At 31.0% G+C, this 27771-nt stretch overlaps 2 protein-coding genes across 6 annotated transcripts; both read right to left on the bottom strand.

Annotated features, from left to right (window-relative positions):
* Positions 1-12979: 12979 nt before the first annotated feature.
* On the bottom strand, positions 12980-18497 carry LOC110710970. Of its 5 annotated transcripts, XM_021889312.1 has the most exons (7): positions 18244-18497; positions 14738-17047; positions 14505-14631; positions 14318-14410; positions 13864-13991; positions 13434-13784; positions 12980-13232 (listed from the first exon to the last, which is right to left on the bottom strand). In XM_021889312.1, exons 2-6 carry the CDS (start codon positions 17044-17046, stop codon positions 13439-13441), a joined length of 3003 nt encoding a protein of 1000 aa, XP_021745004.1. In that variant the 5' UTR covers position 17047; positions 18244-18497; the 3' UTR covers positions 12980-13232; positions 13434-13438. The 5 variants fall into 5 exon arrangements, 3 of the variants coding, with proteins under 3 accessions (XP_021745004.1, XP_021745005.1, XP_021745006.1); XM_021889313.1 differs by having other exon boundaries at positions 14738-18497; XR_002509244.1 differs by lacking the exons at positions 12980-13232; positions 13434-13784 and adding an exon at positions 14161-14235 and having other exon boundaries at positions 13868-13991.
* A 2528-nt stretch (positions 18498-21025) lies between these two features.
* Positions 21026-25169, bottom strand: LOC110710964 (heavy metal-associated isoprenylated plant protein 22-like). Its single transcript, XM_021889304.1, has 3 exons — positions 24114-25169; positions 23580-23655; positions 21026-21583 (listed from the first exon to the last, which is right to left on the bottom strand). Exons 1-3 carry the CDS (start codon positions 24189-24191, stop codon positions 21291-21293), a joined length of 447 nt encoding a protein of 148 aa, XP_021744996.1. The 5' UTR covers positions 24192-25169; the 3' UTR covers positions 21026-21290.
* Between the last annotated feature and the right edge of the window lie 2602 nt (positions 25170-27771).

Raw genomic sequence — 27771 nt, 5'->3', positions numbered from 1 at the left:
CTCTTATAATAGTGCATGGACATTTATATATCTAAAAATGTTCTTTTTACATATATTTTCCCCCATTTAATTTTAAAAGCCTTAAAATTGTCTCTTGAATTCGCTAAATTGATTTAAAAGGTTATGTTTATTTCAATATTTAAAGCCATTTACTATTTTCATTTCCTTTTGTTTTAATTTTTCTATTTAGAATTTATTAGACTATTAGGTTTCAAGATCGAAGTCAATATCTTTTTACCGTACAATCACTAAATCAAAGTCGCTCAACTAAAGTTTTGGACATTGCATAGCTACACAACATCCAACACATTTAATGATTACATGCAAATGAGAGTGAGGTATAGCTCAAGTGGTTAAAGTTTCCCCCCCGATTCCAAGAGATTCTGGGATTGATTCTCACCCCCGCCCTTTGTGGCTCTCTAAACACCAAAAAAAAAATGATTACATGCAAATAAATTTAATAAAACTACGCATTTGATATAAGTTATTAAACAATTTAACTATATATACATTTTGATAGGTTTATATCTTTCATATTAACAAAAATTTACAAATGTTATTATTATATTTTGAAAAAAAATTTAGACTTTGGAGTTTTGTATAAGATAGATAAAGAATAAGTTGATTCCCGACATATATGCATTGAGTTTTGGGTGTTCTATCCGGTTCACCCTTTGAGCTAATCCAGATTTGAGGATCAGTTCTAGGTTATTAGGTTCCATTCCCCTTCCGATTGTTGTTGCAGGGGAGCGAACACAGGTCCTCCCTACCTAGTGTAGTCTCAGTCACCACTACACCAACAACCAATTGGTGTAGTGGTGATTGGGACTACACTTGGTATGGAGGACACGTGTTATAAAATATTATATTATATACATATACTTTTTGATATTATAAAAAATATTATATTATATACACATACTATTATAGTTAAAAGTATTATTATGTATAAAACAACATAAATTATTGCACATGATTGTTGTATATCTAGCATAGTACATGAGCAATGCACGATTTTTAAATCAAAATGTTAGTTTTTCTAAAAAAAAATTCATAAGTAATAGCATTATTATTACGAATATTACAATTTAAAACACGAGTAATAGTTATAATATATTTTATATCTGTCCCTTTTCCGTCAAATGTCTAATTCAATTTAACTTTTATTCTTCTTGTTTAGATTGGTTATTGGGTTTTTTTTTTTTATGCAAGAAAAACAAAAGGTCATTGTAAAAGACATTGTATAGAAAATGAAAGGCTGATTAAAATTAAATTTATGTTCAAGATTATGTATTTTATTTACAAGACAACATTTCGGCTCAGCATTCAGATTTGTCAAAGAGTACAACAAACGATAAAAGTAATTTTTACACTATTTTGTATCTTTATCAAAAACTTTTGGATTCATCCGATTACTTGAATTGAATTTAGGATAACTTGTAGACTATTTTGGGTAACTTTTATCAATAAATAACTTTCATTCATTACAGGGTATCTTTTATAATAGGTGCACAATATTTTATTGTACATCTGATTTTTTTAAAATGTTTGTATTGATTTCATAATTGACGTCAAACTAAATTTTATCGATTTTATTTAATTTTCATAAAAAAAATATTAGCCTTTCAAAATACGAAATATTTGTTCCTTAATTATGCCACTTTAATCATATTGCTTCAAATTAGTTATTATTCTTTAACTTGACTATAAATAAAGATTAGAAAGACTTTATGGATTATTTGTAGTATAGGAAAGTATATATTTATTATAAAAATATTAAATCAATATTTATGTTAGGAAATCATGAAAATCTTATGCATGTATAGAAACTTGCTTTTATTGTTTGAAGTTTAACAAAAATAACTATGCTTGAATATGTAAACAGTAATTATATAGATATATTTTATACATAAGATAAGCCAATGAGAGAGTAACATTTGTCATCTTCACATTGAGGCGCTTGTCTTTTAGTATAATATATAGATAGATAGATAGATAGATAGATAGATAGATAGATAGATAGATAGATAGATAGATAGATAGATAGATAGATAGATAGATAGATAGATAGATAGATAGATAGATAGATAGATAGATAGATAGATAGATAGATAGATAGATAGATAGATAGATAGATAGATAGATAGATAGATAGATAGATAGATAGATAGATAGATAGATAGATAGATAGATAGATGAACATTAGATGATGCAATACTTCTTATAATAAAAATGATTTGAATGCAGTAATCCTTATAAATAATTTTTTTTTCTCATTTTTATTTATAGAAAATTCTTAAAATTCAATTCAGATTTTATATTAATTTGAACAAAAAATTCCTTGTTATAAAAATGAGCATCTAATGATACATATATGGAGGATGATTCTAGCGTAGTCGTCGACTACGGACGACTATGAACGACTATGGTCGACTATAATAAGAAACTAAATCTAAACCGTTGATATTGTTTATTACTTAATCTTAGCCTTCGAATATTACATTTTAAAAAAAATTAAAAAATCTATGTTACACATCATTTAAGTCATGACAAGTCAGCGTCCAGTCAGCAATGAGTCATCTAAGTGTTGTTTGGTTTATTACTTTTAGAGGTAAATTTTTTTTTTCCCAAATTATACTATTATAATTTTATAAACAACCTTTCAACATTATAAAACTGAAGTAAGTCGTCCAAAATAAATTAAAAAAAATTTATGTATATTTTCATCCCATTTTAAAAGCTTTATCTCAATTTTGATAGCTTCATCCATCTTCAATGGCGCACCACATCTTAGATTTTTTAATGAGACACTTTATCTGATTTTCAATCTCCAATCTTCATTATTAATCCAAAATACATCAAAAAAAAAATTACTAAATTATATATCATATCAATAAGATTAATGTTTAATCACCATTATGGTTCAATAATTACCAAACTATATATGTATTGACATATTGTATCACCATTGTTAAGCTTTGATATTCTAAAAGATCATTTTAAGCCTATTATTTAGCAATTATACATCCATTTAAAATGATATTATATCAAATTAATTATTTGGTATTAATTCATATGTATATTGGTTTTGTGATCTAAAGGGATGTTTTCCATTTTTATTTTGTATCACCATAGATGAGATTTGAATATCTCAAGTAAATTGGTGGTAAAAAATAAACGATAATGCAATGGTTTTTTTTTTATTATTTTTTTTTAATTTTTTAATTTTGTTTAAAAAAAACGGAAAGAAATGAAACATGATAAAAGTCAATCTTCTCCTTCCTACGTATCAATCATTTTTTTTAACTTCAGTGATTTATTTTAAAAAGTATCAAACACTTTCCTTTAACTTTAGTAATTGATTTCTGTTAGCTGTAAATTATATCTTTGACTTTATTCTCCTAATTTGTATCTCTTGATCAGTACAACTGTATTACTATAAATTCGTGTATTATTCTTGTCAAAAAAAAAAAAAATCGTGTATTATCTACAATGAAATACTCAGCTTGTACATACAAATTTTTTTATGCTCTTTACAAAACAGAGGTAGAAGTTATTTTCCCGATGATATATTTGACTAAATATATCTTTAATTCTTTTTTTTAATAGCAAAATATATCTTTAATTATCTTTGCCAAAAATGATTTGTTAAAATATCTTAACAAATTAACATGGTGATTTATTTTTTGAAGAAACACATGGTAATTTATTTGATTAACACTGTTCTAATGATTTTTTACTAACAATATTATAACATATTAAGACAAATTAAGAATATTTTTTTTTTCCAATAAATTTGTATTTTTAAAATTTTAATTTAAAAAATATTTAGTTATAGTATACATATGATTAGTAATTTTTTTTTATCCTTTTGTTGTTATAACTTTCTAATTTGATTTGGCTTAATATTTTTTTAAAAAATAATTTGTTATATAAATATTAAAAAAATGTACATAATTTTGTTTTTTAAATGGTTATTATTTAATGCTGCATCATAATATAATATTTATTATGTTATTAAAAAAATATACTAAAATGATGGTTAGATTAAATATATTAATGTTGTATAAATGTATAATCATTAAGCTTATATGTTTAGAGCGGAAGCTAAATACATGTGTATTTACTATTAATTTTTATTTTTTTTAAAAGGTGTATTAATTTGTTCAGAAAAATGTGTATAATTAGCTACCCAGAAACACTTGCGTGGACCTGGTTCAGAATAATATTATTATGGACCCGAAGTTTATACACACGCAACTCACATTATATTGAACATAGTGACGTACCCTTATTTTTAACATAATAACTTTTTTTTAACATATTAACCTTTATTAAAACTTGTATAACGTTTAAAATTATTGTGAACTTGAAGTACGGCGTTATGACCCTAGTTTTAACATAGTGACTTTTATTATTTATATTGCCCTTATAAAATTTTTCATTAAAAAAATTAACCTCTTATAGCCTATATATTACCAAAATGACTTTTATTTTAAACATAGTGACCTTTATTTAATTATAGTGACTTTTTTTTTTATTAATAAAGAACCATAGTATCTCTAATGTTAGTGGTCCACAATAAATTAGTGTGAACCAGGTCTATTTAAGAATATATCTGTCTGTTTAATTAATATTATTGTAATATGAATATCCAAAAGTAGTGTGGAGTATATACAACAATATTGATGTCAAATTCAAGTTTCACACCTAATTGTATCTAGTTTCTAGGTATCTAGTTTCTAGCTAGAAAAGGCAAAAAAAAATTAAAAAAAATAATAAAAAAAATGATGACATCATATGTAACATTTGGAGGGAAATTTTTTTATGAGAGTTTGACACATAAGCACTTTAAGAAATTGATGTACATCATCAAGGTTTTGTTTTACTAATAGTTAATAGAAATATTTGTTTTTTTTTTTCAAAACCAATTTCACATATATTAAGATATACAGATACATCCTACAAACCTGTAAAAAAAAAAATTTGGTTGATGTATTTTATTTTATAAAAGTGTAGAGGTAGATGTGTTTTTTTTATTTTATTATTATTCTTTTCATTTTTTCTTTTGTTTGTTGTTCTGTTTATATTTCAAAAGTTAAAATTTTATGCAATAACATTTTATCTTCTCTTAGCACTTTATGATAAAGTAGTAAATTTTTACGTTTTTTTTTTTTTTTTTTTTTGAATAGTAGTAAATTTTTATGTTAAGAGTATTATTATCATTTTTTTAAAAATTTTTTTAAAGAGAATTATTACTCCATATCACTTTTTTTTTTTGGAAACAAATTCCCAACGGAAACATACTACTCATTGATCAACATTAAATCATCCAAAGCAAACTTACAAACATTTGAAGGAAAATCATTCTGCCAAACTCTAGCTACTACTTGGGACCCAAGGAATTATTATCACTTTAATGGAGGAAAAGATCATTATTTAATTATATTTCCTCCCTTAAATAATGCTCCTTTTTTATTCTTCAAAAAACATAACCCTTCATTTTAATTTAAGTGTTTTTGTCTTTAAAAAAATAGTTTTATTTAAAAACTTTGAATTAAATAAATAAATCTATTACAATATTTTACCTAAAATACGACCTTTTTCTTTTTCTTTTTTTTTTTGAAAGAAAAAAATACGACCTTTTTTTAGTATATGATTTAATGTTCAAATGTTCTTATCAGTTTATTACCAATAACAATGCTCTTAGTCAAAATATGTGTATTATATTATATAATAAAAATTTATAATTAGACCGTCCCAAACAATTATAGGTAGTCCCAAAATAAAAAGCTAAGATTAAATTGTCTTTAATCAAAATAAATAACCATTGACAATGGACTACCATATTTGATTGTAATAACCTTCAAATATTCTTCATAAGGATATGATTACACAATATATTCTCCCTCTGTTCTTTTTCATCTTCCTATACTCCGTTCAGCTTGCTATATGAACTTTTTTTTATCTTCCCATCACTTACCATTTATTTCTTTAATGGTTAAAAAAAAATCATTTCTATCACTTCTTATGTCACCACATAGCCCACACAAAACTCTATATATAATGGAACGGGGGGAGTACTTAAATAGAACTGGCTAATTTGATTGTAATAACTTTTAAATTTATTGGGACTCTACAATACTTAGGGCCAGTTCACATCTACTTAATTTAAGTTCAGTTCAGCTTTAATCAATTCAGGTCAGTTCAGTTTAGTTCAGCTCCAATCAGCCCAGTTCAGTTCAACTCTTAATTTTCCCCTCTCATAAAATATTCATTTCAGCTCAATTCAGTTCAGTTCAGTTCAGCTCCAAATATTGTTAGGACTGTCTAATGATTTGGTTTTAATGACCTTCAAATATTGTATTAGAACTCTACAATATTTATTTGAGACTGCCTAATTTGATAGTAATAATCTTCAACTAAATTTTTATTGGACTCTATAATACTTAATTAGGATTGCGTAATTTGATTGTAATAACCTTCCTATTTTTTTTTTATTGGGACTCTATAATGCTTAATTAGACGGACTAATTGATTGAAATAATCTTCAATTATTTTTTATTGGGACTCTATAATACTTGACTGGGACTGCCTTATTTAATTGTAATAACCATCAAATATTCTTAATCGGGACTACATATGACTCCCTCCATTCTAATTCATCTTCTTATATTCTGTTTTGCTATGTTCATTTTGTTTATCTCCCCTCTTACCTTGTATTCCTTTTACAATACAAAACTTTCACTTTTATCACTTCTTACGTCACCACATAGCTCACACAAAACTCTATATTTAATAATAATAATAATAATAATAATAATAATAATAATAATAATAGATTATTTCTTTCAAAAAAAAAAATAATAGATTATATCTCGTGCATTTTTTAACTTAATTTTACAAGTTATGGAATGAATAAGACTTGGAAAAAGACTTTAATATTAAGTAATATATTTATTTTAATCTATCCTTTAGTTATATTAAAAACCGTTCTTAAAACAGAATATGTGTAACATGTCACTTTTTTAAGCACTATAATATGCCATGTCAGCAATATGTGACGTGTCACACCTTTAAACATTAAGATGTCATGTTATTACCTCCACAACATGTATAAGATTCGATAACTATAAATGCTTATAACAAGACTTGAACCCCGAGAGTGCTAAAAACGTACGTACGTAATTATCAAAAATATCTTGTATTTTGTAAAAAGAACTGAATTCCTTTGTTTTAGGTATGCCTAAAAATATAACTTAGGTATACCCAAATTAGAAATGCCCAGTGAATCATGTTTTAATCAAGTCTTATCTTAGTCAATCCTTATGATTATTAACATATAAAATCAACTTTTGGGTACGCTCAAAATTAAAGTGGGGAAATCTAAAAGCAAAATTTATGTATGTATGCTCTATTATAAGGGTTGAGAGTTGTTTCCTACGCAAGAGTAATCCTTTGTCGGGAGCAATAGAGTCATTGATTAGATAGTATAATTGCTAAATAAAACGCTAAAGATTAGTTTGTTTTAAATCGAAGGATAACTATCGAAATTCATACATGCAAGAATTCTGACAATTTTGATTATATTGTTAGTGTTATTATTCACAACGAAGGATTCTCTTGCGTAGAAAAAAACTCTCAACCCCAATAGTGCAAACATAATTCCATATATAAAGTTCGCCTTTTGACATCCCCAATCTAATTTTAGGCAAACCCAAAATTTAATTTTGGGCATATCCAAATACTTTTTTTTTTAGTTAATTAGAATTGAACGATTGACAAATATAAGACTTGACCTAGACATAAATCACGGTGTATAAAATGTTTCCACTTTAGGTATACCTAAGTTATATTTGGGCGTACCTAAAACGAAGTGGTTTAATTTTTAATTTTTTATTATTTTAAATACAGAAGTTTAAGGTTATTTCAGATAAATTAAATAAAAATACATTCGTTTTTAGTACTCTTGAGTAGGTTTATCGGCACTCTATCTAACCAAGGTCTTATTAACTTATCACGGCTCTTATTAAAATTGAATGACCAATTTTAGATGCTGAAATAGGCGTTTAGCCAAAACCTAGGTTGCACAAGACTGAGTACTAACACGGATACGGAAAAACGTTTATCTCAAAAAAGGGACACATGTACGGAATGATAAAATTCATATAATATATTTTACAAAAAAGAATTTGACCATATTTTTGTCATTCCGTGCACTCATTAGATCATATTAACAATGAGATATTTATATGAAGGCACTCATATTATTTAATAATTACCTTATTTATTTTAGTTTATTTAAAAATTTTCACTAAAAAAAAGTTGAACAACCCATATCATAGTAGGATACGTTTTGAGACGTATCGTCGTGTATTCCACGAGTGTTGGTGTCCGACACGGTGTCCGATATAGACACGACAGTTAGATGAAGTGTTCATGCATCCTAGGCCAAAACATTACCTATTACATAACAATCCTTGTCTAAAACATAGATCACGGTGTATATAATGTTTCCCAATTTGGGTATACCTAAATTATATTTGGGAAACATGAGTTAGGGGGAATTTTTTTTATTTTTTTTAGGCCGTTTAATTGGTTAATCAAGAGTTAAACGCGGGTTAAGGGAAAGGATGACGTCATATATGGTCTAAAGGGGAGGCTAGTAGTAAAATCAAGTTTTTAAAAAAAATTAGGGTAGTAATTTACAAGATTTTTAGTTTGTGATAGTAATTTTCAAAATGACATTAATACGCGGTAATAATTGGCAAATTTTCCATCTAAGAAACCAAATTAGTTCAGTATTCATTTATTAGAAACGGTACAAAACGAAATCATTAGAAGTAAAAAATATAAAATAAAAATAAAAGTACAATAAACACTATGATATATCATAAGTTTAATAATACTTTTTGATAATATCCTAAGTAGGATTTTATATTATTACATAACATTTCTTATTTTGTAGCACTTTTTTTTTAATTTTATTTAAATTATTATCGTTTGGCATATCATTTCTAAATATAAAGACTAAGGGCCTGTTCATATTTACTTATTTTCAGTTCAGTTCAGTTCAGCTCCAATCAGTTCAGTTCAGTTCAGTTCAGTTCAGCTCCAATCAGTTCAGTTCAGCTCTTAATTTCCCTCTCTCATAAAATATTCATTTCAACTTAGTTCAGTTCAGTTCAGTTTAGTTCCAATCAGTTCAGTTCAGTTCAGTTTAGTTCAGTTCAGCTCCAATCAGTTCAGTTCAGTTCAGTTCAGCTTAGATCAGTAAATATGAACAGGCCCTAAACTTCTCCATGCAATATAACAAACTTATTTCAATAAAAAAAAAAACACTTTTTTGGACGGGAAAATTTATTATGAGGTGATCCGATGTGTAGTTAGGGGATAACTACGAGGAATACTTTAGTATATAAGTATAGATATTATTAATTTACGGTGAAGGGAACCCAACCCCCTCTTTTTTTCCAAGAACATTAACCTTATATTACAGTTTAACTTTAATGCAAAAAATAAAAATAAAAATAAAAATTGGACCTTTGTATTTTTAAAATTAAAAATAACTAAAAATTAAATGTATTTGCTTTCAATAAAAAAAAAAATCTATTCAAAAAATTTATATGTCGAATTATTTGAAATTTCCAATATATTTCATTGTATTTTAATGTACACAAAGTTTTATATGCGGTTACTTTAGGGGTTACTAATAGGGCACCCTGCCGCACCAGAAACACACTGTTTAATGTATGTATAGTTAAAAAAAAAAAAAGAAGTAAAAATATTGATACATATATTAATTTTTTGAAACCAATATTATTCCATATATTAAAAATATATGTTACTTTAATGTATAAATAAAATTACACCATCATGTATAAATTAAATTACACCATCATTTGATTTAGAAAGTAAGTAAAATAATCTAATAACAAAAATCTTATAATCTTATCTTAGGCAAAGCTAGTGGAGTATTGGAGATCAAAAGATTTTCGAGGAAGCCCCAGTTAATCAATTTGATAAACAAAATTTGTTTATCAAATGACAAAATGGTAAATAAAACAACATAAATGCCCAGTCATCATGACATTTTCGTAAATATATCAACAATAGTGGGACCCAAATTTACTAAAAAGTTGTTGATTTATTTACAATTTTGCCATTTGATAAACAAATTTTGTTTATCATATTGATAAATTTGAATTTCTCAAGATTTTCCTATGATCACGCATATCAATTACCAGACGGAAAACTTTTGTATACACCCGATTTTCAGTAATTTACTATACATCGGGTACACTTTTGTCAGATTTAGTGTCACTTTTGTCAAATTTAGTGTCACTTTTGTCAAATTTATCAATAAAGCATAAATAACTCTTATATATGTCACGGTAACTTTTGTGCGTTTTAGTGTAACTTTTGCACATTTTATTGTCACTTTATAACGGATGTTCAGTAATTTACTGAACATCCGTTTTATTTAAAAGTTTGTGTTACCAGACTTATCACGTATAATTTTTCATTTTTTTTAAGAAAATCAATGGGATGAATCTTTAATTGTTTTTTTAATTATGAAAATAACTGCTAAGCATTTTGACAGGATAATCATTTACTTATATTCATCAATGGCACCCCTAAAAAAAATATTCATCAATGGAAGATTACTAGATTAGACATAAAACCTATAATTATATTTAGGAAAATATCTTATAATATATTTCCCCAAAAAAGGCCTCTTAATCAAGATTATAATAACTTGTTTCCCAAAAAAGGCACTTAATGAATAGATTTTTGTAAAAAATATTTTACAATAATATTAGCCATCTTCAACCTTATATACTTCTACATTACAAAGATACTGTATGTATCTTCAACATTTAAGAATGGCGGATTAATATATCAAAATTAAGCACAAAATCGTTTTAATTAATACTAAAATAAATGTTATTCGAATCTCGAAATAAATACCGCAACTCGATTAATACTACAATTTTAAAGTTTATTTTAATCTACATAATATTTGAACAAATTTATCGTAAGGAAGAAGATGACATAGGTTGATGATTAAGTTCAATTTTGATGTAAAAGATTATTTAAGTTGGAAATGATACGTTTAAAATTTGCTATTTTTTTCGATTTTAGTTCAAATAAATTTCATGTGGTTAAAAAAATTATTTAGTAACCAAACAAGATCTTGATGACTGTGTAGCATAGGTGTTAGATTGGATGGCTAGGATTAGATGAATAAATATCAATGGTTTAGATTTAATTTCTTATCGTAGTCGAACATAGTCGTCCGTAGTCGACAACTACCAATACAAAAATGAACATGTTATAAAAATTTGCTGGAAATTCATAAATAAAAAGGGGCGGGGTAGGGCACGCACAGAGGGTAGGGGGGTGCAGGCAGTGTTCCCTATCGTGGAATGTAGGTAAAAATTTGTACAAGGAGGCAAGTCCTACGCATTTAATAGGATGGGTATAGACAAGTTGTCAAGCTAGCAAAAAAGAGTTTGATTTTGCTAAGAGCCAATTGCATAAGGCCATATCAATAATTCTCTTAGGGGCTGGACATCTTGTTGAGATAAATCCTTATCCAGTAGTGATTAAATATCCAGTTTAGAAAAGAATCGAATCGGGCTCTAATACCATATTAAATTTTGAGATAATATGAAATTGGCATGGGCAATCTGAACAAGGAGGAGGAGAAGAGTTTGGTCCACAAACAAGGCTTAGGAGCTTCCATACTAAAACCAATTGGCAATAGTAGACGGTTACTCATCTGCCTTATAAAGTAGAACCACCTCTTCTTTTTCTCCAAATTAGGACACTCACAAGTGGGCTACAATGGGTTCATCAGTACATGATCCACTAGACAATCAATTTAATTTGGAGAATAATTAAGCAAAAAGTGGTCGAAGCTTCATCTTGGTTTAAGGCTTCCTTTTGAAATCTGATTAAGTAAAGCTAGTTCAAAAAAGAGATTTTTAGCTAGCTAAAGAAGATGGTAGAAAAAAGTAGGGTGGTCTCAAAAATATTATTCTTCTATCTTTTTGAATATATACCCAAATAAAGTAAAATAATAAGATGAAGAAAGAATATTACTACTTGCTTATATCATTGTAAACGTATAGAATTCAGCCTATTTTGTGGCTATCAATCTTGCATCGACATGGCTTACACAGAAATGTTTGTGGAAAAACTCCATAAAGTATACTCTTACGTCTGAAATTATAGATAATCAAGTATGTGTATGTAATAGTATAAACTTTAACATGTAGCAATTAGAAAAATCGAAGGAACTAAAGTATACGTGACAATTAATCCAAGGGAGCAATGAAGTTAGTTAGTTCTTTTACTTTTTTTCTTTTTTTAGTGTTACACCCGGTTCACTTTTTGGGCTAATCTGGATTCGGAGATAAGTTGTGGGTGGTTAGGTTCTAGTCTCTTCCAATCACTACAAGATATTATATCAAAGAGGGCAATTTAAATCGCCCTCTTAGGTTCAAATTTCGCCCTATTAGGCAAAGAGGGCGATTTTAAAATCGCCCCCAAGTCGCCCTATTAGCTTCGTCCTATTAGCTTCAAAGGGCATACAAATTTTTTTCGCCCTCTTTGTTAAATATCAAAGAAGGCAAAAATTTTCGCCCTCTTTGATCAAAATCAAATAGGGCAAAAATTTCGCCCTCTTTGATCAAAATTAAATAGGGCAAAAACGCCCTCTTTGATCAAGATCAAATAGGACAAAAATTTCGCCCTCTTTGATTGAATCAAGCAAGACGAAATGTTTCTTTGCCCTCCGAAAACAACTCAAACAAGTCAATTGATATTGCCCTCCTTGCTCAAATTTCGCCCTGTTTGATCAAATTTTAAAGGGCAAAACCAAAGTCGCCTTCTTTGTTCAATTTTTAGTTTTTTAAAAAAATAATTCTAGGAGTATTAACAAAAGTATTTAATTGCCTCAAAAAAAAAAAAAAAAAAAAAAAAGTATTTAATAATTCTAGGACATTTAGTTAATATAAATTCTAATTTTGTCATTATATATTCTAATTTTGTCATTATATATACAAAAGTATTAACCAAGTTTTCCAAAAAGCAATTATTTAATAATTCTAGGACATCTTTTCATCCTTGCATCTTCAAGCATCCCCTTTTTCCATCCAAGAAATGCAACCAGCCTTTGGTGTCCTCCATCCCCAAAACATCAGCACACTGACTTGATCCCCTAACTGCAAACATGACAGAAACAAGCTGAATGTAAATTAATATAAGAATATATTAGTAGCAATGTAGGAACTTGATGATGAATAATGACTATGATTACTATAAGAGGCAACTACTCGGAGCTAAAAAAAATCAGACCACACTTGATATGATACAAAAACACCCAAATATCAAAGTAGAAAAAGATACTTTGTATAAAATATTACCTTTATCAAGCATCAAGGCCAATCTTCTCCATGATTAACCGAAGCTTTTGTTCTAGGTCTTCTTGTTTCTTCTTAGACGCTTCCAATTCAGCTCGCATAATATTATTTTCATTTTGTAGTTTTTCAACATTTTGTTCCAGCTCAGCTCTTCCTATCTTTCCATCTTTAGATGACACCGGGTGCCCTTTGCCTAAACCTCGGGCATAACCTGAACGATGTCCAAGAACCTTCACATAAGCTTCTTCAAGAGTAAGATTATCAACCCCCTTTTCACCAATTTCCTTCTCATGCAACTCCTTTAATTCCTTGAACTTCTCCTCGGCCTCATCGTCAAACTTCCCATTTTTATGCCTTACAAGATAAAACAAAGTCAGAATTTTAGTATAAAGAAAAATGAAGTGTTCGTGCATTAGACAAATATTCAATATACCTCTTTGACTTCTCCCATAACTTTAAATACATGGGATCATCTTTAGCTTGGGATGAGGTGACGTTTGAACTAGAACCATTAATTTCGGTGACCTCATTCTCATTTTCACAAGCTTGCGCCTCAAGTTCCTATCAAATCATATACATACACTTATTAATTTCTGTTTTCTGATACAATCTGAAACTGCTTAATTCTACAACATCAAACTACCTAGATTACAAACTACCTAGATTTACTTTGACTATTTTCATAATTTATTTAGGAGTGTCATGCATAAGAGCAACAACTTATACTCACCAATTCATAAATTAGTCTAGCTGTAATGCGGTACATTAGTAAGATCAAGTCAGCAGAGTTTCAGAGTCACAGCAGCTAAGACAGAGACAAATTCAGCCAAGAACAGATTCAGCTAAGACAGAGACAGAGACAGACATTAACAATAACTTATACTCACCAATTCATAAATTATGCGAGCTGTTGATTTCGCACCACATGCCGACTTGATCTTCTTTGCAAGAGCATTTGCCCGATTCTTCTCGCTCCTTTCCTACAGATTACAAAACAACATATAGGATTAGTAAAGGGGAAGAAAACAATCTTCTTTGCAGAATTCTGATTACAAGAGCATTCCCATAACTTACCTTTTGTTTAGGAGAGCTCCAATAGTTATAAACAAGCCACTTCCATTGTTCAAGTTTTATTGAAGGTGGGCAAGCATGCTCCGCCTCTAATAAAGATTTGCGATTTGAAAAATAGTCGGCCTTCAACCTTTCAAATCACATATTAATGTACATTTCCCTATGAGAAAAAACCTTATTAAATGATGCCACAAATTAAACAATCACATATTAATGTAGATGAGCTATAAGATTACCTTTCAAATCGATATTGCCAACGATATTGCACTGGCCCAGCAAGCTTGGCCTCAGTAGCCAAGTGGATTGGGAGGTGAACCATAATATCAAAGAACGATGGAACAAACACCTTTTCAAGCTTACAAAGAGTTATTGCAATACTCTTTTCCAATCGCTCCAACACATCAATTTTTAGAGTTTTGGAGCAAAATTGCTTAAAAAACAAGCTTAGCTCAACCAAAGGTTCTAACACTTGCTTAGGCAAAATGCCTTGAAATGCCGGTGTAAGCAAATCTTGCATAAAAACATGACAATCATGGCTCTTCATGTTCGAGATTTTTCCATCTTCTACACTTGCACATCGAGCTATGTTAGAAGAGTAACCATCTGGCACTTTAACCTTAGACAACCACTCCGATACTCTACGCCTCTCAAGCAATGTCAATTGATAAGGAGCTCTAGGAATGGCATATTTATCACCTATCTTGATAGGTCTCAATTTCTCATGCATGTTCAACTTCAACAAATCCTTTCGTACGTTCAAAGTGTCCTTTGTCTTATTAGGAATATCAAGTACAGTTGCTAAGATACTATCACAAATATTTTTTTCAATATGCATCACATCTAAGTTATGCCTTACCAAAAGCTTACTCCAATAAGGGAGTCTAAAGAAGGTACTAAACTTCTTCCATTGGCCAAACAAGTATCTTTTGGTTCTCTTTCTCTTCTTCCCAAATATCACATTCGGAACACCATCAAAGGCTTCTACTATCTCATCCCCCGACAAAGGGATAGGAGGTGGTCGTCTTTCTGTTTCTCCATTGAATGATTTTCTATCCATTCTCCATCTATGATCGGGATCCAAGAATCTACGATTAGCATCAAAGAATTCTTTCTTTCCAAGCTTCAATCTCTTGTGTGAGGTATCTATGTGACATGATGGACAAGCAAGTTTACCACAAGTACTCCAACCACACAAATTTCCATAAGCAGGAAAATCACTCATTGTCCACAATAGGGCTGCCTTCATTGTAAAGTTTTGGCGACTATGTGAATCATAAGTTTTCACCCCAACTTCCCATAATTCTTGAAGTTCATCAATCAATGGTTCTAAGAACACATCAATATCCATTCCAGGAGACTTGGGACCAGGAATTAGGAGTGACAACATGATGTATGGACTTGTCATGCACATCCATGGTGGAAGATTGTATGGCACCAAAAACACTGGCCAAATGCTGTAATTAGCGCCAAAATGTCCACCGGAATTGAAACCATCAGTCGAAAGACCTAATCTCACATTACGTGGATCGATTGAAAACTCTGGAAATGATTCATCAAGCTTCTTCCATGCCATTGAATCGGATGGGTGTCTTAATATGTTGTCATCAAGTTGTTGCCTCTCTTTATGCCATCGCATGTGCTTTGCAATTTTCGATGACATGAAAAGCCTTTGAAGCCTTGGCACTAAAGGAAAATGGCGTAGAACCATACGCGGTACCTTAGGCATTCTTTGTGAGGCCCCTTGAGATTCCGAGAAGGTAACACTATCATCAAATTCATTGCTACCTTCCTTCCATCTTGACTCCTCACAAATAGGGCATGAATCAGCATTTTCATACTCTTTTCTATAAAGTATGCAATGATTGACACAAGCATGAATCTTCACATAATTCAACCCGAGGTCTTTTGTGTACTTCTTGGCTTCATAAGAGCTTTTTGGAAAGTTTGGGTCATAATTAAAGGCCTTTTGTAATGCACTTAGGAGCCCACTAAATGATTTCTCACTCCAACCCCCACTAACCTTAAGGTGTAAGAGAGTTACAATGAATTCAAGCCTTGAAAATGTTTTACAACCCGAAAATAGCTCTTCTTCTGCATCTTTCATCAATTTATAAAACTTATAGGGAATCTCAGAACAATCTCCACCCCCTTCATCCCCATCGTGCTCCTCCCGCACTACATTTGTCGCATCATGTACCAAAGAAGTCATCTCTTCTGATACAAGAGGATCTTCATCATATAACTCATCACCTTCCTCCTCGGACATCTCCATCTCACCGATGTCAAGGGATTGTTCCTCTCCATGGAATACCCATGGATTGTAATCAGGGTCTATTCCCACTCGAAGAAGATGAACACGCATTGTCGATCGGTCATGGTCAAAGTAATTTCGACAATTCAAACAAGGACACCTCTTCTTATCCCCAGAATTAGGGTTAGTGTCCTTGAAAGCAAAATCAAGAAAGTATTTAACACCATTTCGGTAACTTGGTTGAAGCCTACCTTTCAACCCTTGAACATGCATCCAACTTCTATCATTATCCATTCTATATTACATAAAACAATATATAAGTTGATACAAGGGATGGGTGGAATAAAACGCAACATTATAGCAACATAAATAAGTTGACCAATAATCTAATGAAACAAAAGTACAAATTGACATAAAAATTTCCACATATGGACATTATGCTACTGAAACTGGACATACACAATTAAGCATAATAAAGTACAAGCATAATAGCCATAGAAACCATCTCTAACTGAATCATTTTATTTGTCCATGTTAATAAAAGAAAAAAGTGTGAAAGTCCTCCCAAAAGCCAAGGCAATAACATTCTTTATATATACAAGTTAGACATCTGGATCTTACTAGCTAAATAATGGAACCAATAAATTTGTATATTATAAGTTCATAAGTAGACAAAATAGTTATAAAATTATATGAATAGATATGATAAAATACTAGTTATTGGGGTAATTGGCATGTAGCAGACTATCTAGCAGTTGACTAATGCAACCTAATTCTCCTGAATTGATAAAGTAGCAACTCATCAAAGGGCTTATATAATTAGATTAGAAGGGACTATTTTAAGTAAGAGTGTTTTAATCAAATTAAGCATAAAAGTCATAAAGTACAAGTATCCTTAAGTCACACCAAGAATCCATCTCTAACCGAATCATTTTATTTGTCCCATAACATAATCTGAACATAAATAAAAAATGTCTGAGTAAACCAATTCAATCATCAATGATATTCCATACTATTAGTAATCATCTATCACATAAACTGCATTTATTCTTAACTTGCTTCATAGTAATCATCAACAAATTGGCAAAAGAATATTACCTTACTGGCTCACTACTAGCTAGTATAATACTATCAGATAGAGTTATCAATTATCACAATTCATAGTAATCAAAACAAATTACAATTATCCCAATTCACAGTAATCAATAGCTCATACGATCATTTAAGCAATTAAATCGATAAACCACTGATAAAATACGAATAATTCTGATTTGCTTCTCCATAATCTATCTGACATTACTAGCATAAATAACAACTCCCAAAAACTTGCAGAATCGACAAATTGACAAAAAAAATTGACAAATGTAGAGCAATACTAACATGCAGGAACAAATTGACAAAAAAAATCAACAAATTAAGAGCAAGGATTTCGAGAACAACAAATTCGTACAAATCAAAAGCTTAATCACATAGTTTTGAGCCAAAATTTACCAAAATTTTGCGACACAATTAGAGCGACTTCGAGCAATGATTTGGAGCGAAATCTGACTTGCAATCTGACCGACTTCGAGCAATGAATCTGAACCTTAAGAGCAAGGATTAGGAGTGAAGAATTAGAGCGAAGAATTAGGTAGAAAAAATAGAGCGAAGAATCATAGATTAGCGATTTGCGATTTAGGGTTCATGCATATTTTGGGGAAAAACTTTTGTTTAAACAAACGTTTATATTTGCTTAAACGTTTAATTTCTTATGTCCTTTTGTTTTAATAGAGAAAAACCTTTGTTTTATTTTGTTAAAATGTTTATTGACCAACGAGGGCAAAAAAGGAATTCGCCCTTTTTGCTATTGACCAACGAGGGCGAAAATGGAATTCGCCCTGTTTGTTTGAAATACAAAGACGAAAGTAACATTCGCCCTATTTGTTTCTTTTTTGTTTTGTAAAATAGCCAAAACGTTTACTTTGTTGATTTATTTTATTGAACAACGAGGGCGAAAATGAAATTCGCCCTCTTTGCTCTATTATAGAGGACGATTTTGTGAATTCGCCCTCTTAGCTCTATTATAGAGGACGAAAAATTAATTCGCCCTGTTTGCTTTGAAGTACAAAGACGAAAGTAACATTCGCCCTCTTTGCTCTGTAATAAAAGGGCAATTATTATTTCGCCCTCCTTGATAGAAACTAACAAGGCAAAATTAAACTCGCCCTCCTTGATCAATGTATATCACCCTCTTTGATCTTTTTTCTTGTAGTGAATTGTTATTGTGGGGGATCATACGCGGGTCTTTTCTACCAAGTGTAATCTCAATCATCACTGCACTAACAACCAAGGCAATTGGTAGTTAGTTCTTTTACATGATTTGGGTATGTGAATTCATTATTCCTCCTCAATTATTGGTTAGTTTTTTGCGATAAACACATAAGAATTATGTTAGTTCTTGTTAATTAATTTAATTTGTTGATCTAAGCGAATTTTGTTAATCTTTTCTGTATTTATTATAGTATTTTCAACTATTAATATTTGTTATTACTGATAAAATCACAAATGGAAATTTTCTATTAAATATATAATTCACATACAATAACTAATTTATAGCAATACAATATAAAATTCAAAGCGTTACAATAACAAAAGGCGAAAAAAATATGCAACTATTAACTCGAGGTAGAGATGGATCGATGAGGTTAATTAATTAATATACTATACTTAAATAGCAAGAAACATGATTATGATATGGGAGCGTAGATTCATCACCCTTTGAAATAATTGGTTATTGATTGTCGATAAACACAAATATTTTTTGACGGCTGAAAAACAGATTGAATTAAAAAGATCGAATTATATTGAAAGAGACGACACAAATAACACTATGACACGGTGGTATTCAACATCTCTACTCTCGGTATTTTGTTTATTAACCTTTTACTTGAGCTTCAAGTAATACAAGTGGACATCTTATTTTCATACCACGACTCAAATCACGGAGAAGAGTTTTCTTATCACAATAACTTTGATTTTATTATTAATTATTTATTAAACTTCTACGAATGTGTTTACTTTGATTTTATTATTAAACTTCTACGATAATATTGAAAATTCTCAACTTGGATAGTTTGGTAGACTACTAATATTGTAATACCAAGGTTAATAAACAATGAAGCGTGAAGATGTAATTAATTGTGATATCTATAGGTCAGAAGACACAATTAAACTCGTGTTTTTAGTAAGATTATTTTTGAATTAAATTATTTTACTGATATAATTTAATTTATCGGTCAATTATTTTTTTTTTTTTTTTTTTTTGAAGACTTTATTTACTGATTAAGATTTATTTCAATCAGTTATGAAAACTATTTTTTAAAGTGAGGATAAGTCATAATATGAGGCTGTTCAAAATTATTACATTAGCTCCAATTATTTATGAAGTATTTTAACGTATAACCAACAAATTAAAAAAGAAAACAAAGAAAAAAAATACAAAACTACTAATAATAATTATTGTGCATGAATGAATGACGTAATAAAGAGTATTTATAAAATAAAAATAAAACAAAAGGAAAAATGTATTGGTTTCAAATACATTAGATTCACCATATGAATGAATTCTATACACTTATGCTAACTCTTGAAGATTTAATACCTATATTTTGAGTTAGGTAAACAAGTAATGTTCTTAACTTTCCATTTTATAGTGTTTTAAAATTTGTTTTAGGGCTTGTTCTATTCCGCTTATTTTCAGTTTAGTTCAGCTCCAATAAGTTCAGTTTAGTTCTAATCTTAATTTCCTTCTCTAATAAAATATTCGGTTCAGTTCAATTCAACTCCAATAAATTTAGTTTAGCTCCAATAAGTTCAGTTTAGTCCAATTCAGTTAATCGAAACAGACCCTTATGTGATGATTAGATGTGCTGAGTAACTTAATAACCTATTAAATCCAGATCCAAATACTCCAAACTTATTTTAAGGTGTGTTTTATTTACCTAATTTTTATTTATCTAAACTTATTTAAACTTTTTTCCCTTTATTTATACTTGAGAAAACTTATTAGACCTTATTAAAACTTATTTTAGTTCTTCTCAATTTTTTTTTTATTTTTTTATTTTTTTTAATTCCTAATAAACTTAATAAGATGAGATTTGAACTTGTGATTTCCTTATCATGCTGACTTTTGTTATCATGCATGTTAGATGATCAATTCAAATAAAAATTTTACCTACTAATGATTATAATCTTAAAATTGGTTTATACTCTAACAAAAAGGACAAATAGTAGGTGAGATTTATACAAAGTCATATAATTATAACTGTAAAAAATGAAAAAAAGAAAAAAAAAATGTTGTCCTAAATACATAAACTTTAAATAACACTATCTAAATACATTTCTCATACACTTACTTAAACATTGCATAGATCTTACCTCGCACTCTTACGGAACATGCATGCTATGTATACCATGATTATATATATGCAGATCTAAGCTAGCTAATACCAAAATCTTACAATTATAATTCGATGACGAATTTATAATTAATTAATTAATTACATAATTGAACAAGCATTAGGATTTTCATCACTAAACATCCAAGTGTATCTATCGTCAAGATCACCAGGGGTAGCGAATGCTTGAGGTGCATTCTTAACATAACCAGTAGGTGCTTTCTTATCATAAGCTTGAGGAGCATAAGGGTACGATACCAAATTATATGGTACATATGGCCAAAACTCCGCTCTTTTTCCTGTGCTCTTCACCATTTTAAGTACCCTCTTTGGCTCCACGTTTCCGGTTACAGTTACTTTGCTCTGCTTACGGTTCACATCTACTGATTTCACACCTTTTGTATTAACATAAACGTATACATTATTAGTCCATTGACAAGCAAACATCTAATAATTGAAATAAAGGAATAAGTTGATGTTGGCTTGATCCAACATGGTGATAGGACTTTTCAGGACTCATTCGACCACACGGGTTATTTTATCTATTCACACGATAATATAAATAACTAAGTTTAAATTCAAGCACACATTTGGATGATTTCAATAACAAATATATTATTTTTGTTTCATATTATTTGTAACGATTAGATTTTTTTTCCCCTCTCTACTTTATGTCAAATCGTTGCAAATAATATAAAACGGAGCTAGTAAATAATATAAAACACGCCAAAACATAGAAAATCAAATCAATGCTTTTACGGAGAAATTAATATATTAAAATAACTAGGTACACCGAGTTTATGCATGTGCTAGGTTAATATTTACCCTAAGAAGTATACATTAACTAATTAAAGCAATATTAAACTTTTTATTGACTTTTTGTTTGAGTAGTTATTTTAATAATGACACAAGTCAACCATGTTGATGAACAATATAACAGATATTCATCACTATTGTCCTGTTAGAAACTTTTGGTTGTCGTCTAAGCGGCTAAGATTCGAACCTTAGCATCATTTTACAAGTTAAAAAAAGTATAAAACTTTTATACCCTACTAGAAAATACTAGTACTCGACACTCGTGTTCTCACTTTAGTGTAGAATACCGAAAGTGGTCATATAGTTCTCTCAAAAGTTGTTCTTGCTTGCTTACTTACTTACAAAGTACTTCCTCCGATGTAACTCAAGTAAACTTCTTTACATTATTCAAACGTCATTTAGGTTATCTTCAATAAATTATATTTATTGGAAAATACAATTATATATGTGATCATGTTAAAATTTTCTTAATATAGACTTTCAATTTTTGATTTTTTAGAATTTTCAAATTTATAATTTTATATATACGGTTTAAGTTAAGCATTGACAACCATCAATGTCAAAAGCTCATACTCGGTAATATAACAAACAAGGAAGTATCGCTTCTGTTCCCGAAGTTTGACTTTATTTTCATTTTAAGCCATTTCAAAATGTTCATGTCACAATTACTTAATTATATGCTTTAATTTTATTATTATTGTTTAAAACTCCATTTTACTTCTCATACTATACACTATTTACACACTCACTTAAGCTCTATAATTTCACATTTATATTTGCTCTTTAATTTTAATATTATTAAAAATAATTGATTTTAACACTCCCACCATAAAGAGCACACCGTCTAAAAACGAAAGGCAATATGAAATCCCCTCATTAAACCACCAAGTTTGTGCTCATTAGACATGGGATTGTAGAAATTCATTGTCTCAACTACAAAATACACCATTTTTTTTGGCACAAATTTGATTATATGGACTGCTTCATATACTTGTATTTAATAACAAAGGTGTCGTTTGGTTGTTATGGGAAATTACTTCCCATAGGAATTTGTATTTCATGGGAATTAAATTCCTACATCAAAATCATAGAAATTGTATAAAGTTGTTTGGTTGGCATGAGGGAAGTAGCAACTCACGGGAAATTTGACTTACCTAGGGGGGTTAGGTAATTAACTTCCCATATCTTGTGGGAAGTCACAATTCTCATGAATTTGCAATTACCTCATTTACACTTTTTATTGTCAACCAAACAATTCATATATTTTCAAATTCCCATTATTTTCCACTTCCCCCATTTTCTTTGGGTAACCAAACAACCAATCTTTGCTTTCTTTACAAAAGCTTTACTAAACGCTTAAATTTTCCCAGTAGGAGTTTCATTAATCTTAATCCCTCTGCCCTTTTATTAGAGACCCATTTCTAATGCGGAGGGAGTCTATATATCTTTGATATTTCAATTATGAAAATAATCGCACAATCTTTTGAAGTTATTGGTAGCTATATTTGTAGCTTGATTATGAGTACCATATATTTTGACATTTTTATACGGAAACAATGGTAAAAAAAAAAGTACCTTTGATATTGGTGACAGCGTTTCTGACTCTTCTTTCACAACCATCACAGTCCATTTTCACCTTGATCTCAACTGTCTGTTAATGAACAAAGATGCAGTTTAGTTGAAATAATCGTTGTTATTGTGATCATCATACCAAAGCTATGATATCTTACCTAAAACATCAGATGGTAAAAAAGAGCTGAAAACAAAGGGGAGATTGGGAGAATTTACCAAAGACTTAAACTTCACAGTACAATTGTCATTGTCATTATGCATATCATTGCTTTTCTATGTAACCTTACGCAAAGCATACTGATAGAATATAAAACCAATCTTAATACTCGAGCTAGTATGAGAAGTAGGTCATAGGTTCAAATCTCATCCACTGTCATATATCATAGACAGATAACAGGATGGTGAAACCGAGCTGAAAAACAAACTAAACGGAGACAACTTTCAGTGTTGTACTAAACTTATACTATACCATTGCGACGATGTGAAAGACAATTAATACTTAGGAAGGTAAAAATCGAGGCCAAAACAAAGAATTACATGCATTGGTTTACGTTTCTTACGCTTCGGGAAGGTAACATCGTCACAAAAGTCTAAGACATGGTCTAAGAGCCCCATTTTTTTTTGGCTGTGATTCTTCTTATGAGAAACTTACTATTTATGGGAATCCAAAACAAAAGCAGAGTAAAACAGAGAGAAGGAGGTAGAAAAAAGAGAGGAAACAAGAAGAGTAAGAGTAGGAGAGATTTGTGATTTGGGAATATAAATGGAAAGAAAGAACAATTATAAAGTTGGTGATTGTTTTATGCTTGACTTGTTTTTGGATGTGAGCTACCTTAACCCCTACATCCCTATCATTTGAGTATGTGGGTTCGATTTTTGGTGGTTTATATTTAGTTTTGTACACTTCTCTACTTCAACCACATCAAACAAACAAACAAATACTCATGTGCATATGTTTTTTTTACAACAAGTGCAACGTTTTGTTTAGCACATATATCAATACAAACTTAAATTAATAATATTTTTAAGAAAAAAATTAGAAAATAACACCACAAAAAAGCCACGATTTTAATTATAACACCACATAAAAAAGTTTTGATTATAACACCTCCAAAAACCTAAAAATTTTGATTCCACCACCGCATAGAGGATGCCGTAAAAAAAACCGTTTGTGGACCCCACCAAATACACGTGTCACTTATATATTGATAAAGAAAATTTAAAAAAAAAAACCAAAAAAAAAAAAGGAACCCTATGCCCAGCCACGAAGCTCACCACCGATAGCCCCTACATCCCACCACCGGCACTACCCCCCACTGCTGCCAAGCCATACCAGTGTCCACCCAGCCACCCCCACCCTCCTTAACTAACCCCGGAAAACCCTAAAGACCACCAGACGCGGCGATTGAGACCCCAGCTCGCAACTCCATAAACCCTAGCCACCACAAAATTGGCGACTAGTGGTTGAAATCGGCCAGGTTAGGGCCTGAGTGGTCAAATTCAACCCTAAATTGGCCGATCTCGACCACTAGTTGCTAATTTTGTTGTGAAATGGAAGAAAAATGGTGGTGGTTGTCGGTTTTGAGTGGGAAAAGGAGGTAGTTGGGGTTGTTCGGTGCGAATTTCGTGATTTTTGGTTGCTGGAGGGGTGTCGGAAGTGGTTCAAGGGGTGTCGCAGGGGGTTTTCGGTGGCTGGAGGGGTGTCGGAAGTGGTGTAAGGGGTGGAATTCTTAGTGTATGGTGGCGGAGGTGGTTGCGGGGGTTTTTCGATGCGAATAACGTGGTTGATGGTGGGGCAAGGCCAAGCTGGGGCAAGGGTTCATGGTTTCTTGGGTTAGCCTGTCGGCGGTGGTGGACAGGTGGTGCCAGTGGTGGGGTTGGGTTGGGTTTGGTTGTTGAGGGTTTTTTCTTTTTTTTTATATTAATTTTTGGTTAAACCAATAGGATAGTGACACGTGTCTGTTATGGGCCCACTAACAGATTCCATCCAAAAATACGTTAAGTGGTGGTGAAATCAATTTTTTGGTTTTTTTTTGTGGTGTTATTTTTTATATTTTTTTTTTTTTTTTTTTTGGTGTGTGGTGTTATTATCAAAATTTTTGTTTTTTTGTGGTGTTATTTTCTAAAATTTCCTATTTTTAATTATCATCAAATAAAAGTTAAAACAACGAATATTAATAAATTATTCAATAAAACGATTCAGGCAAGTATCTACAAGACTATATTTTATACTTTAGTATAAAACTATGAATCACTAAGATTGTGGCACTAGTAGAAAAAAATGAAAAAGGCACCCCCATATTGCCACCAGTTCAGTCCAAACCAGTGGCAAAATAGGGTAAAAAATGGCAAGTGCAAACCGGGGCAGCTAAATGGCACCGGTTCAGTTCAAACCGGTGGCAAAAATATAAAGGCTACTGGTTTGAACCGGTTCCAATGTGAACCGGTGCCATTTAAAAAAAAAAACCCGCCTTCTCCTCTCCTTCCTTCCCCCTCCTTTCTTCCTTCTCTTTCCTTTTTCATTTTCGTTCAGCTTCACTTACTGTTGCATTCGATACACCCAGCAAAAACCCTCACTGCCCTTCTCTCCTTTTCCCTCCACCATAGCCGCCACTAGAGGTGGCCAGTGGGCCGGGTTGGACCCAGCCCACCCTAACTCGCACGGCTGGTGGGTCACGTGGGTCCGACCCGGTTTCAATCCGGCACAGCCCGGCACAGCTCGGATTTAATCCGGGTTGTGTCGTGGGTCCAAAATTTTCGACACAACCCATTTCAACCCAGCTCAGTTTAACCCGTTTGATTCGACCCAAATCGCACAACCCGTTTTGACTCATTTAATTCGACACACCTAGCCCGTGAACCCACCTAACCCGACCCACCTGGCACAACCCAGCCCGCACGGCCCACCCGCACGAATGACCCACCCAACCCGCACGAGCCAACCCACCTAACCCGCACGCATGACCCACCCAACCCGCACGCATGACCCACCCAACCCGCACGGCCGGCACAACCCGCACGGCCCGCACAACCCGCACGGCCCGCACAGCCCGCACAATTCGCACGACCCGCACGGCCCGCACGGCCTAACATCCATTTTAAAAAAAAAACGGCTAGTTTTTTGTATCTAACGGCTAGTTTTTTGTATCTAACGGCTAGTTTTTTAAGTGTATGATCATCCATTCTATTTTTCCTATAAATACCAATTCCATTTCACTCAAATTTCCACACAAATTCAAGCTTTCTTTCTCTCTTACTTAAAAATTCTTATTGTTCTCAAATTCTCAAGTGTTATATAGAGTTATATTTTTGTTAAAAAAAATCTCCTTAATATTATTATTAGTATTCTTAAGATTCTAAAAAAAAAAAGTTCTTCTCCATATTATAATTAGTAATCATACAAAAAAAAAATGAGCTCAAGAGGAGGAATGGGAAGGAGTCAAAGTGGTGGTCGAAGTGGTAGCCAAAGGAGTGGTGGTGCAAATTTTTCGTATGAAATTAATACGGAAAATTTAAACCAATTTCGTGTTGATCCTACTGAGTTAATAACCGAAAGTCATTGGACTAATGCTTCTTTTGTTCGTGATGTTTTAAATGCTTTTGATAGTGAAACTCATATTTTCTCTTATATTTATGAGCCTAACGTTCATTTAGTCATAATTGAGTGTGTTAAAGTTGTTCACACCATCGAAGAGCATATGAAGATTGATGGACTTCGTCCCGTTCTTGATAGCATGAAACGTAAGTGGCATACTTATTTTAGTGAATTTCCAATCATTTATGGAATTGCTGTTATTCTTGACCCCGGTGTCAAAGCTGAAGGTTTGGAAAATCTTTTAGAATTTTATTATACAAGTTTAAGTATCGATTATGATGTTAGTGAATATATTAACAAATGCAAATCTGTTTTGGGAGACCTTTATGATCATTATGCATCTATTTATGGTTTTGATTTGGCAACACCAACTACTACTAGCACTTCCGATTCTAGATTTGGTTTTCTTGATAAAGTTATGAAAAAAAACACAAAGCATCTACATCATTCTCATCATCATCTTCTTCAACACTTGCTATTAATGATTATTTGTCATATCAACATGAGACCAACAACAACTTTCAAATTATAAAATGGTGGCAAGAACATAAAAAAAGTTTTCCTATATTGGCGAGAATTGCAAAAGATATACTTGCAGTT

Source organism: Chenopodium quinoa, unplaced genomic scaffold (genome assembly GCF_001683475.1).
Source record: "Chenopodium quinoa cultivar QQ74 unplaced genomic scaffold, ASM168347v1, whole genome shotgun sequence".
NCBI lineage: Eukaryota > Viridiplantae > Streptophyta > Magnoliopsida > Caryophyllales > Amaranthaceae > Chenopodium > Chenopodium quinoa.
This window is presented reverse-complemented; position numbering and strand designations above follow the sequence as displayed.

Bases quoted from the DNA above. Each gene is read 5' to 3' on its own strand.
- LOC110710970 (XM_021889313.1), bottom strand. From the start codon at position 17,046: ATGGATAATGATAGAAGTTGGATGCATGTTCAAGGGTTGAAAGGTAGG. The intron at 14,632-14,737 runs GTAATCTTATAG...GTGATTTGAAAG, and splicing joins TGGCAATATCGATTTGAAAG to GTTGAAGGCCGACTATTTTT. The intron at 14,411-14,504 runs GTAAGTTATGGG...TGTAATCTGTAG, and splicing joins GGAGCTCTCCTAAACAAAAG to GAAAGGAGCGAGAAGAATCG.
- LOC110710964 (XM_021889304.1), bottom strand. From the start codon at position 24,191: ATGGGGCTCTTAGACCATGTCTTAGACTTTTGTGACGATGTTACCTTC. The intron at 23,656-24,113 runs GTAATTCTTTGT...GTTCATTAACAG, and splicing joins AGAAACGTAAACCAATGCAT to ACAGTTGAGATCAAGGTGAA. The intron at 21,584-23,579 runs GTACTTTTTTTT...TTAATACAAAAG, and splicing joins CGCTGTCACCAATATCAAAG to GTGTGAAATCAGTAGATGTG.